Consider the following 14,406-nt stretch of genomic DNA (forward strand, 5'->3'; position numbering starts at 1 on the left):
TTCACAGCAGCATTATTTATAATTGCCAAGATATCGAAGCAACCTAAGTGTCCATCAACCGATGAATGGATAAAGAAGGTGTAGTATATAAATATGATGGAACACTACTCAGCCATAAAAAAGAATGAAATTTTGCCATTTGCAGCAACATGGATGGACTTGGAGGGCATTATGCTAAGTGAAATAAGTCAGACAGAGAAAGACAAATACTGTATGAAATCACTTATATGTGGAATATAAAAAATACAAGCTAATGACTATTACAAAAAAGAAGCAGACTCAGAGATATAGAGAACAAACTAGTGGTTACCAGTGGGATGGAAGGGGGGCAATATAAGGGTGGGGGAATGGGAGGCAGAAACTACTGGGTGTAAGATAGGCTACAAGGATGTATTGCACAATGCAGGAAATATATACAATAATTTGTAATAACTGTAAAAAAAATTAAATATTCAGATTTATCCAGGTGCTGACATGTTTGAAGATTAAATCCTAAGGATGAGTTAGATATCCTGCAAAGTAAAAATTTTGGCTCTCTAATATACAATTAATTCATTTAGCGAACATATCATTTATATAATCATACCTGTAGTCTACCTCACTTCTCTTGAGACAAAGAGTTGATATGTCTAACAATTGTTAATTTACATATATAAATTGAGAAACAATGACTCAAAGAAATTTATGTTTAGAGCTACTTAGAACTTTAGAAAGTCTGATAAGCACATGAAATACTTCAGAATTATGATAAGGTGGTGATGACAGCTGATTTTTTTAAGTGTTTACTATGTGCCAGATATGTGCCTAGCATTTTGCAAACTTAATCTCATTTAATACATACTTAACAAGTCCATGAGGTAGGTTCTATTAATGTTGATTCATTTTATACCTGAGAAATTATGTGATACAAAAAGGCTATTTAATCCAAGATCACATATGCTTACCTGATTTCAAAAGTTCAAGCCTTCACTTCTGGTAAAATAAAGAGTTTTTTCTTTAAAAGAGGTTAAATTTGTTTAGGAAGTAGCAGCTCTTCAAAAGTCCACCGTACTAAGGGTAAGCTGGGACAAAGTGAGAGAGTGGCATCGACATATATACACTACCAAATGTAAAATAGATAGCTAGGGGGAAGCAGCTGCATAGCCCAGGGATATTAGCTCGGTGCTTTGTGACCACCTAGAGGGGTGGGATACGGAGGGTGGGAGAGAGGGAGACGCAAGAGGGAAGAGATATGGGGATATATGTATATGTATAGCTGATTTACTTTGTTATAAAGCAGAAACTAACACACCATTGTAAAGCAATTATACTCCAATAAATATGTTAAAAAAAGTCCACATTACTTTCATTAAATTATATAGTAATCGTGCTCCTTTTCCCTGTCATTTTTTACGCATAGATACTTGTGTAAATACAGTACTTAATAATCTTAGTTCTCATGTGTGGTTTTTTGTTGTTGTTTTTTTTGGGGGGGCCACACCATGCGGCACGCAGGATCTTAGTTTCCCGACCAGGGATCGAACCCATGCCCCCTGCCCCCTGCGGTGAAACACAGAGTCTTAACCACTGGACCGCCAGGGAAGTCCCAGTTCTCATGTGTTATTAATTTCATTTATTAGTTATTGAGAGTAGTTTCAGTTTTCAATCCAACGTTACACTGTTCATTAATCTCAACAAACCAGTTTTATTAAATTATATGTCAAAAAACTTACAAATCAACAAGTATTATTGACAGTGAAAAAAAGCAAGCATTTTTTCATATGAAATATTTTCAAATTTCTCAAAATACAGTATTCCTTCATTCAACAAATATTAATTGAGAGCCTACTACAGGCTACTCACTATTCTAAATATTCTGGAGGGCAGGAGAAAAATCTCTGCTCCACTGGATTTCAGGGAGGAGAGTAACAGACAAATGAGCAGATATATGAAAACGTAATAAGAATTATGAAGAAAGCTAAACAGGATACAGACAGATGGATAAGAGTGGAATTATTTTTGGTAGAAGTGATCAGGCAATGCCTCTCTAAGAAAGTAAATTTTGGGCTTCCCTGGTGGCACAGTGGTTAAGAATCCACCTGCTAGTGCAAGGGACGTGGATGGGTTCGAGCCTTGGTCCGGGAAGATCCCACATGCCGCGGAGCAACTAAGCCTGTGTGCCACAACTACTGAGCCTGCATCTAGAGCCCGCGAGCCACAACTACTGAAGCCTGTGTGCCACAACTACTGAAGCGCACACGCCTAGAGACCGTGCTCCACAAGAGAAGCCACTGCAATGAGAAGCCCACGCACCACAACAAAGAGTAGCCCCCGCTCACCGCAATAGAGAAAGCTCGCACGTAGCAACGAAGACCCAAAGCAGTCACAAATAAATAAATATTAAAAGAAAAAAAAAGTAAATTCTGAACAAAGAACTAAATGCAGCTAAGGAATAAGTCATCTGAGGAAGGAATGCTCCAAGTACAGGGAACAAACTTAGTATGCAAGTAATGACAAGAGGCCAGTGTGACTAGAACACAGTGAGTGAAGTGGAGAATAGTTGTAGATGAGATCGAGAGGTGGTGAGAATCCACAGCTTGTACTAAGGTCCTGAAGGATGTACTATAACATATTCCCCGTTATCGACTGAAGAAAAGGCCAGGTTCCCAGGAAGAAGGACTCTGCAATATGCTGGCAAATATATGCAGTAATGATTCTACTATTCCTTCCCCCAAAAGCAGTTACAACAATTTACTTGAGTAACTATATACTAGGGAAAGGGGAATACTCAAACTTTTTGAGGTCTGTTGTATACAGGGTCCTAGCTGACATTCTTGATTGACTCAAAGCACCATGGACTCAAGAGACATATGGGAGAAGGACATACGGGAGCCAAGTAATAAACACATTCCTAGCCAAAGTCAAGCTCACCATCAGTCCAATGGGCCATTAGCCCAACTAGTGGCCATTTCCCCAGTTTGCAAACCTTTAATAGGAACAGACACACTTGATGGCCAATGCAACTTCCACATTGAGTCCTTGATTTACAGAGTAGGAACTATTATGGTGGGGAAGTCCAAGTAAAAGTCTCTGAAATTGCCCCTCCCTACTCAATGTAGTAACCAAGTGGAATGGCAAAAATTAGTGCCACTCTTAAAGCTCTAAAGCAAGGATCAGCAAATTTTTTCATAAAGGACTAGATAGTATTTTAGGCTTGAGAGCCACAGAGTCTTTGTTACAATCATTCAACTCTGCCTATGTAATACAAATGCAACCATAGGCAACACATAAACAAATGGTCTAGCTATGTATCAATAAAACTTTAAAAACAGGCAGGTATCCCATGGACTGTAAATTTGCCAACCCCCATCTAAAGGATGCAGGGGTAATGTTACCTATCATTTTCTCATTTAATTCATCAGTCTGGGTTTTGCAGAAACCAGACAAATCCTGGAGGATGACTACCTCAATAATCAACCAAAAAGTAGCCCCAGTTACATCTGCCGTGCCACATGCAGTACCTCCCAGCCTCATGCTATATGGCTAATGATTTAGCTGATACGTTCTTTTCTATCCCTACCAGCAAAGAGGATCAGACAGTCATGGTCACATAGAACTGACAACAGTCTACATTTACTGTTTTGCTTCAAGGCTGTGTGAACTCTTACCCTCTATTAAAACATGATCTGTACTGTATGGACATTCTGCAGAACATCTTACTGATTCCTCATATGAACTGACATCATGCTAATTGGGCCAAATGAGCAAGAACAGGCTAGCACACTGGAGAAGCTTGGTAAGACACACGTGATCTGGAGACTGAGATGTATACTCTATAAAGATTCACAGGCACAGTGTATCAATAAAATTTTTAAGGTAGACAGGGGAGGCTGGGACAGCGCATCCAAAGTAAAGGACAAACTATGGCACCTTGCACCTCCACCACAAGGAAGGACACATAACACCTGGTAGGCCTTTTCAGCTTCTGGAGCCAACATATTCCACACCCACTCTGGCACATATATCAGGTAACACAAAAACAGAAAAGGGATCTGTGGAAGAGGGGGCCATACAACCTAGCAGACCCAATAGTATTAAAGAAATCAGCATTTACTAAAGTATTAAAGTAATCAGTGCCAAGAAACAATGTCATGTGGAGTTATAGCAAGCTCCAGTGGGATAATCACAACACAGATCCCTGGATTGTGAAGGAAGATCATGCCATTTGCAGCAGAATTACACATCTTTTGAGGAACAACTCCTGGTACGCTTCTGGACCCTGGCAGAGAAGGTACACCTGACCACAGGACACGAAGTGACCATGCATCCAGAATTATAACATGAGGTGTGTTCTAACAGACTCCCCAAGTGGACCTAGGAACTATCCATCATAAGATGGAAGTAGTAAACCCAGGATCAAACATGAACAGAACCACAAAGCAAACTGCATAAGCAGGTAGCCCAAACTCCCATGTCTTCCACTACTATTGCACTAGCATCCTTCCCTCAGTTCACATGTATGGCCTTATGGGAACCTCTTACAACCAGATGATAGAGAAGGAAATAGCATAAGCTTGGTTTATGAAGAGTTGGCTAAGCATGTGGGTGCCAAATGAAAATGGACAGCAGCTCCAATTACAACCTCCCTCAACAGTGGCCTTGAAACTCAGTGGCAAGAAAAAAAAATCCTCCCAAAAGGCAAAGCTTTGGGAAATACACCTGGTCATCCTCTTGGGTGGACAGAAAACTGACCTGCAGTTAGAATATATATGGACTCACAGACAATGACAAAGGGCCTGGCTATCAGAGGAAAAAGACTGGAAGAAAGAGAATGGGAAAGTCTGGGGTACAGGCATGTGAATGGATACATGAGACTGGGCATGAAGTATGAAGATCTTAGTACCACATGTTAACGTTCACAAGAAGACACCAACCAAGTAGACAAGATGACTCTGCCAGCTGACACCAGCCAGCCTCTGCCCAGCATTAGCATATTGCACACATGAACAGAGAGAACACAGTTCAGAGATATGGCCCCAACAGCATGAGGTCCTACTTAGCAAGGCTGATCCATCTAGTGTCAAAGCCAAAGATCTAGCTTAAGAGTGACAGAGACCACCTCTGAGCTCCTAAAACAACCCCATCCTTCAAGTAGGCTAATCAGCCATGTGGTAGCAAGTTGACTACACTGGGCTCTTTCCATGCTGGAAGAGTAATTCATTCTAACAGGAAGAGAAACATTCCAAATTGAGTTTGCCTTTCCTCAGAGGAAATGTTTGTTCTCCTGGCACAGGATCTCATATATCAGACCATGGGACCCATTTAACAGCAAAGGGGGTGACCATAGAATCAACTGGTCATATCATAAACCATACCACCCAGAAGCTGCCAGTCTGATAGAGCACTGAAAGAGCCTGCTGAAGGTATAACTGAACTACCAGTTCAGAGACAATACTCTATAAAGATGGAGCACTATCTGCCAAAATGCAGTATACATTCTGAATTTAAAACCTTTATACGACGCTGTGTCCCCAACAGGAAAAACACATGAGCCTGGGAACAAGGAATAAAATCGGAAGTGGCCCTGCTCATCATGACTCCCAATTTGTTCTTGCTATTCCTGCAATTCTAAGGTCTACAGGGTTAGAGGTCTTAATCTCCAAAGGGGGAATACTTTTGTATGGGAACATAATTAAGAGTCCCAATAAACTATAACTGCAAGTGCTGCCTGGGCATTTGGCTGCTTTTATCCAGGGAATAAAAAACAAGAAGAGGAGTGACCATCTTTGGCAGGGCAACTGACATCATCAGAGGGAGGCAGGGTGGCTACTATACAGAGGGGGCAGGGAACAATATGTTTGACACACAGATCTCCTTGTAAGGATCTTGTGATACTCCCTTGACCAATTCTGAAAGTACATGGACATGTGCGCAGCCCCGGCCTAAGAAGAGTATGGTAACCAGTTAAGCCACCAAAAGCAGCAGACGTGCTAGCTGAAGGTGAGGGGGAGTTAGAACGGAGAGTAAAAAATGGAAAGTGATATTGGTTGCAACCTGAGACCACATGCAACAGTAGGGGCCATAGTTCATCCCACTAACCACCTTCTAATTTTCCTCCAGGATAAGAGCCCCAACTGGAGTCTAGAGGAGCTACCCCCAAATGTATGTGAAGACATGGAGTCTAGTGGCACAGGGGTGGTCTGCGGTGGACAGGTGTCACCCAGATCTCCCTTCAAGGAGGGTCTTGCTCTAGCTGCTAGCAGTGCTGTCAGCACAGAACCTTCACCTGGCAGTATTTTCAGGGATCCACTCAGCTGCAGAGAGCCACTTCACTCAATGTCATACTTTTCTCAATGGGGTCTATATCCAATGACTAAATAAGATGGGGATATAAAGGCCTGACCACTTTGGTAAAAAGCAGGACAACTCTGATAGGTAATTTTAGTTCCAGATCTTCCCACAGGGATCATCACCATTGTCACTGGGCCAGCATTGTACTGATACTTCTTCTAAGGCCCAATCTTGCTTCTTTACCCTGTCCTTTCACATGTATTTATCCCAAGTGTACTTTCTAATAAATATTCTGCACACTAAACTCTCTCTCAAAGTCTGCTTCTCTGAGAAAACCTGCAAAACTGTACTAGTCAAGAGATGCTAATGACTCAGATGAAAGTGGCAGTAGAGGGGGTACTGTGATGTGGCCCGGTTCATGACATTTTAAAGACTGTACTCATACAAAGTGCTGATGAATTGGTTGTGGGGAGAAACTTTAAAAAGGAATCATGATTACTCATAGAGGTCTGCAGCCTGAACAACTGTCTGAATGGTAAGTGGTGCTATTTAGTGAGACTGGGGAAAGAGATGGAAAAGGGAGTAGGGATGTAAGAGTTCTATTCTGCATATGATATGCTGAAGATGCCAATTAGATATACAAGTGAATATGCAGAGCACAGAGTCAGAAAAATAAGTTTGTATTACTGGGAAGAAACTGGCGTTAGATATAATCTTAAAGTTATTTAAAACCTCAGAACAGGATGAGATCATCTAGGAAGAAGAAGGGCATGCCAACATGTGGAGATAGAAGGAGGAAAGGGATCCAACAAAAGACAAAGTAAGGGGGACCAGTAAAGGAGGAGGAAAACTTAGGAGACAATAACATCCTGGAAACAAAGTTCAGGTGTCATCTTCAGAAGCAATCAAATTATCAACAAGAGTTTAAGATAAATCAACTACTGATTCCAATGGAATGGAAGTTCCAAAAAAGCAAAAAACAAAACAAAACCTTTGCTGCTTACAAAGCCAAATAAATCCCAATAATTTACTTTCTAATACTTAGCATTGCTGCAAAGGCATTTACATTGAGAAAAAGGTAGTCAAATTAACAAATTCTCCAAGACCTCCAAATGACCAAGTCCTCCTAAGAGGATTCTCAAAGACACCTGTAAACAATTACCCCAAAAATCTTTTAGAATTTCATGAACCTGACAAAGGTATATCTTAATCTCTATTTTTCTGTAGTAATTAAAAGCAAACGGCCAAAACAAAAACAAAAATCTAAGTGTGTACTACAAAGATACTATCATATTAATTTCAACTTTACATAATTGATTACTGTGTTGATCTATTAAACTGATTTCCTATTCTTTACAAATGCTACCAATTGTAATAAAAACTTGGAGTTTGTGGTCGTTTCTATTAAAAATTAAGACCTTAAGCCCTTGGACAGGAACATAAATCCCTAATTTAACATTGTTTCCTTGAGAAAATCCAACCAAACATTTATATTTTCTTATAGTAGCTTTCCCAAAAATAGATCCAATAAAATATGTTACAGCCACCCACAAACTTAAAGAATCTATAATATTTTCGCTTGCTTGGATTAAAAAATAAGGCTCAGAGGATTTCAGAAAGAAGTATTTCTGTGTCCTATTAAACCGACTAACAGGTGGGTTCAAGTACCTCCTATATAAGGTGCTTTTCTTAAATTCATTGTGCAGACCACTGCCAAACTAATCTTTAAAACACTATTCCCCTTTTAGTCAGAAACTTCCCTATGCAATTCCTAAACTATGAAGTTTACACTCTTAAGTCTGCCCTTGAAGTTCTTATATTACACTACCTAACCAAATTTCTTTGCACCCCAAAATGAACAGGTACACTACCAGCAGCCTCCTCTAGTCTTCTTTTCAAACCCATGCTACTTCTGCTTCCTTACCTGTGACCAGGTAACTCAACCCACAAGGATACTTATGGGGAAAGGGTTCTTTCCCTAGATGATCTCCACTGATTTCTTCACTCTTAACCCCTATGAGGCTTAAAAATTCAAATGCCAACACAAAACAATATATTACTGCCATTTTGTCATTTATTGTTTTATAGTAACATTTGTATGTTTTTCTCTTCTCCACAATTAAATTGAAAGCAAAGGCAGGATTTGTCATACACTTCTCTTGCTTTCCAGCTGTGGTCAATAGAACAATGTTGAGCAAACCACAGATACACAATAAATCAAACCACTTGTTATCGGGGCCATGGCCAAATCCCCTGCACAGGATCTTGAAAATCAAGACTTGCTTCAGAGATCCAAAACCAAAAAGGCAGGACCACCACCCTCCACTACAGAAATAAAAAATAGGCATTCTACAGTATTATAAATCCAAGATTCTACCAGAAACCAAATATGAACTTTATGCAATTCTGGCACTGGAACTAAATGAATTTTATCACATTTGGCTCTCCTTTTAACCACATTTGATTTGATTATCATGCGACTATGTGTTTCATGGTGGATTTAAATGAATTACATTTATTGAATATTGATTCTTTTGAAAAGCACTACAAACGTTCCGTTTCGTTTCAGACTAGCAAAATGGGATTCATCCTACCCATGGAAAGGTAGAAAGCAAGCACACACAAGACAACTAAGGGACTAAGTGATAAGCGTACTAGGAGCATCTTCTGTTCCAGTGGTCGTCAACCCTGGCTCCTCACACAGACCTCCTAAAACTCTTGTAATTTCCTGAGTGACAAAGGTGATAGGAGTGGTTTACACAGAACTTCTAAATCCCCTGGAATCTCCTGGGTAATAGGAGCATCTTTTGTCCTACTGAAGCAACTCTTGGTGGGCTCCTGTATGGGGGACTGGTCACCAGAAAGATAAGCATGATTAGAAGCCTGGAACTTTCAGCCTCACCCCTTATACTCTGGGAAGGGGAGAAGGGCCAGAGATTGAGTTAATGATTACCCCTACATGATGAGACCTCCATAAAAATCCCTAAAGCGTGGGGTTCAGAGAGCTTCCAGGTTGCTGAACACATCAAGGTGCTGGAAGGGTGGCAGCACCCAAGAGAATGGAAGTGCTGCACTCCTTCCCCATATCTTGTCTTATGTACCTCTTCCATCTGGTTGTTCCTGAGTTTTATCTTTTTATAATAAACCAGTAATCTAGTTAGTAAACTGTTTTCCTGAGTTCTGTGAGCCGTTCTAGCAAATTACTGAATCTCTAAGAGGGGGTCATGAGACCCTCCAATTTACAGCTGTCAGTCAGAAACACACGTGACAACCTGGACTGCAATTGGTATCTGAAGTGGGGGCATTTTTGTGGGATTGAGCCCTTAACTTGTGGGATCTGATGCTAACTCCAGGTAGACAGTATCAGAAATAGAGTGAATTGTAGGACACCCAGTCAGTGTCGATTGGAAAACTGAACTGAATTGTTGTGGAAGAAAATCCCCACACATCTGGTGTCAGAAGTGAAGTAATATTCAGAGTAGTGGTAGAATGTTGAGAGAAGAAAGAGTTTTTTTTTTTGACTCCCCCAACTAGATTTTTAACTCAAACCATCTTTTAACTCCAGTACCTGGAAGGATTTCTGGCCTAGGGTAGGTAAGGTAAGGTAAGCTAAATGTTTACTGAATGAATACATTTTCTCATATACATGATACTGTAATTGGTGGCGAAGTTCCACAAACTCTTGTTTAATAGCTAATATGTCTAAAACAAGTAGCATTTCAGCACCCTGAAGGTAAAGGAGTGGTCCTTACTTGTATATCTCATGTTCATTAAACATATTTAACTAGTTAATTGAACAAGAGAATAAGTCTTTTTCAAGAAGTCTGTTTAAATAGCTTTTGTTACTTAGTTTGTAAATCTAAGAGACATAAATATGTTTTTACACAAACGTGTTCTTAGCTATTCAAATTCTAATCTGGAAGTCAAATAGCCATTGTCACCACAGTCAAATTACATGACCTCAAACACTATTATCAAGGCATTTACGTTTACAAGAAAGAAAAAAACAACCAAATTCCTAATCCTGGCATTTAGGACCTCTACAATTAAACCCCAATTACCTTACATAGCACTCCTTTTCTTCATGCAAGCTATATTTCAGCTAAAATGAACTCTTCCCTTGTCTCTGGGGTCTACAGTTACCTCCCTTTATATCTTGACTTTTATAGTCTTGTCTGCTTTATACATATATATAGTTATACATCTATCTTCTCTCCCCTTATTTAACAGTAAGGGTGAGTCCTATATATAATTCAACATTTTCCAAAGTATGTTCCATAAAATTCACAAAATTAACAGTAGAAAGTAAAACAGTCTCATGGTCAAAAAAGTTTGAGAAATGAACTTCTTAGAATATTTAACATACTAAGGTATATTGTAAATCTCTAATGAAACAAAGCATGCCCATACCCAAAACTTCCTTGGGCTCTGAACCATTTGGGCTTTTTGCAGCACATCTCATAGGATTAATATGTATACAGCACACCCTCTGAGACATGCAGCCTCATTAACTTAGTAGGTACTCAACAAATATTTGTTGAATGAATGGGTAACGGACCCTACTTAACAAAGAACTTTCCCATAAAGGTAGCTTGCCCAAGCAGAAGAATAGCCATTGTCTCCAGAAGAATGACAGGAGAGAAAAATAGCAAGTGAGAAGGGAGTACAATGTTCTCAGTACTGCAGTGAAAAGAGAGGAATACTTATGATAACTGAGAAAAAATTTACTATCCCCGCCACTTTTTATATATAGAGGACATAATCCAAACCACATAGGAATTCCTGTTTAGAATGTCCAACCTGAGGTGATCACTTAGAAACACTGCAGACAGAACTTTTAAACCATTTCTGTCAACTGAGGAAATATCCTGGAGTTTGATTTTGTTGTATGAAAGTGTTTATGTTAAAAAAGAAGTCTCACAGGACCAGTAAGATTTTAAAAGAAATAGGATTAACACTTATGAAATTTCATGGATTCAAAACATAATTTTGTATTGATTTAACTTGTTTTTCAATGTGAAAAAATTAAAACACAACCCAGTTTATTGGTGCATTAAAGCCAGGATGCAAAAACTAAATATCCTTGACTACATCCTGACCTCTGTTTTCCACAGTTCTCCAGCTGTGACTAAGAAAGGGAAGCAAGAGAAAAAGCACTCCCTGACTTGTCCTACAACCTAGGTCCTAAGGCAAAAGCAACAGGAAATGGCAGTGACAAATGAAGTTTGGTTTTTGTTTTCTTTTTTTCCTTCTCCCTCTAAAGCAAAGAGACCAACTTTTCACTTAGGGATGAAAACTTATTCAAGAGTAGAATCCACTGTAGGGATGAAAAGATAAATACACTTTTTAATCATGACTATTAACCTTTAATTGTAACTATTAAGGTAACACGCTTTAAAAATTTATTTATTTATTTATTTATTTTTGGCTGCCTAGGGTCTTCGTTGCTGCGCGCGGGCTTTCTCTAACTGCGGCGAGCGGGGGCTACTCTTCGTTGCAGTGCAAGGGCTTCTCACTGCGGTGGCTTCTCTTGTTGCGGAGCACAGGCTCTAGGCACGCAGGCTTCAGTAGCTGCGGCGCGCAGGCTCAGTAGTTGTGGCTCGCAGGCTCTAGAGCGCAGGCTCAGTAGCTGTGGTGCACGGGCTTAGTTGCTCCACAGCATGTGGGATCTTCCTGGACCAGGGCTTGAACCGGTGTCCCTTGCACTGGCAGGCAGATTCTCAACCACTGCACCACCAGGGAAGTCCCTAAGGTAATATGCTTTTAATTTTGATGAAACAACAAACTACATATGGTCAGGAAAGAGAAAGTCACATGAGTTAAGATCCATAAGCATGTTCAAGGTCGTTCTATGAACACTGTGGACAAAGGACTAGTCTGTCTCTATCATCACTGGTAAGTGAATATTACCTGCTATCATAACTGGAGTCACTGAGTTAACTTAAACCCTAATTTAGTTTAACTACTTTACTAAATGGCAAGACCCTAGAAAGCTAAATATACTACAGATATTTCTCTACCTCCTCTCCTTCCCCCATGGTGGGGGTGGGGGGAACAGAAATCAAATATATTTTCAAGAAAGTATATGTGGACTCATGGGATCAAACATTCAAAGGAAAAAAGACAACTGGGAACGTCAAGCAGGATCCATAAGCCCAAAGGTTAATGCCTTCTGAACTGTATGACAAAATAACAGTTTTCTATTAATAGCTGGCTGGTCCCATATTTCATTATATTAAAGGCTTCAAGTTCATAAATTGTTTTCTACCTTTACAAAAATGTGAAAATAAAACAAGGAACTACAGAACTACTTAGTATCTTGCTCAGGAACACACAGTAAAAGCTTGTAGCAAAAAGAATGTCTCCTTGCTCCTGTGTCAATCAATAAACATATGGCACAATTTTGGAGTTAGAGAAATTAATGTAATAATATATCCCTACACTTAAATCTGAGGAAATGTAATTAATATTTCCCAATTCTTTCTTACACTTATATTCCTTCACTCATAAATTACTATTTTATTACAACTTATAAAAATGGCATATACTATTCCTCAATAAATGCATTATCTATCCAAAAGCTGACAGAAACCCAAAACATAGTTAGCTAACAAATGAAAAGTTCCCAGTTGTTGTAGAAACTGTGGCATTCAAATTTTAAGCCAAAAAAAACAAACAAAAAAACAAAACCTGCTGAATCTCACGCAGAAAAAAGGATCCAATTTTCACTTATGGAGAAATTATCTATCGTCAACTGTAGTCTTCTTAATTATTTCTTACACTTTTATTATTCAATATGAAACACAAGCACACATCAAAAAGGTTCTTCCTTCCCCTTCCTTCACATCTCAGTTTTCATTTCTGTCACAAAAGAAGATCCCCTACACGTTGTTAGGTGGTCTAATTAGAATTTTCCTATTCTATTATCTCAAGCATCACAGCTTCTCACACTGGATTCCCCTAAACTGAATTTTAAGTTTTAGAGACTGAAAACGGTCCAAGAAACACATTAGAATCTCACTGTCTCACGCGTTAAGGATTCTTTTTTTTTTTTTTTACATCTTTACTGGAGTATAATTGCTTTACAACGGTGTGTTAGTTGCTGCTGTATAACAAAGTGAATCAGCTATACATATACATATATCCCCATATCCCCTCCCTCTTGCGTCTCCCTCCCACCCTCCCTATCCCACCCCTCTAGGTGGTCACAAAGCATCGAGCTGAGGGGGGTTATAATAGACTTCAATTCCTCAAGACCCGAACACAAATGTTAATTTTAACTTCCTTCAGTCGGAAGGGCTTAGTAGGCCTTTATTGTCGTAAAAAATACTACAGCCTTTTCAAATGGAAGGGTAAACTGGTAGGCAAGTGAGCGCCGCTTCCAACACTGGCTAACGGAGTCATTACTCAACCACGAGAAGCGCCTAGTCGTCCCAATCTCAAGGGAGGGCCCTAGAATATCACGCGGGGATCCAGGCGACAAGACGGGGCTCGCCAGACCTGGGTCAGGCTCCTCTTTCCGCGCCCCAAGTCAGCCCTTCCCACTCTCATCCCGAGTTCATCTTCCAACGCCCAAACCCCGAGGCTCCCTTCCAGCCGTGCGGACAAAACCAACGCTCCTCCGCTGGGACTCCGGGCTTGCTCCCCTGCCCACCTCCCCACCCCGGTCCCCAAGCCACCCCTCCCCCCTTTTACGCTCCGCCTGCGCCTACACGGGAGCCACCACCCCACCCCTTCCCCTTCTCACCTTCCTTCCCCAGGGCTGCTCCCGCAGCCGCGAACGCCCGCTCCTCTGCCCGCCCACCTCGCGGCTCGTACCCCGGGCCCGCCACTCCCTGAAGAGCTGCGGGGACCCACCTCGAAGAGCTCGGCCGTCGTGGCCATCCCGGCCGGCTGAGAGGCTCGCCTCGCACTGGATGCCGTCTCTTCTTCACATGCTGCGCCTCAGCGGCGCCGCGCACAGATCTCCGCTCGGCTCGCCAGCTCCGGCTCCCGGCCGCCGCGGGCCGCCCCGCTTCCCACAGAGCCCAGGCGGGGCGGGAAAGCGGCCATGAAGCGAAGCCGCAGACGCCTGTCAGCTGCCTCCCGGCGCCGCCCGCGCCGCTCCCATTGTCACCGCCTCGTACGCCGGAAGTG

General features: G+C 41.0%; 1 protein-coding gene across 1 annotated transcript in view; it reads right to left on the reverse strand.

Moving 5' to 3' along the window:
- Positions 1–14,383, reverse strand: part of EXOC5 (exocyst complex component 5) — a 56,819-nt gene extending 42,436 nt beyond the window's left edge. The window contains exon 1 of the mRNA XM_081230259.1: positions 14,128–14,383. Coding sequence (XP_081086385.1) covers positions 14,128–14,154 — 27 coding nt within the window. The 5' untranslated portion in view covers positions 14,155–14,383. The remainder of the gene's footprint in view (positions 1–14,127) is intronic.
- Between the last annotated feature and the right edge of the window lie 23 nt (positions 14,384–14,406).

This window comes from Mesoplodon bidens, assembly GCF_964165515.1.
Source record: "Mesoplodon bidens genome assembly, chromosome: 3".
NCBI lineage: Eukaryota > Metazoa > Chordata > Mammalia > Artiodactyla > Ziphiidae > Mesoplodon > Mesoplodon bidens.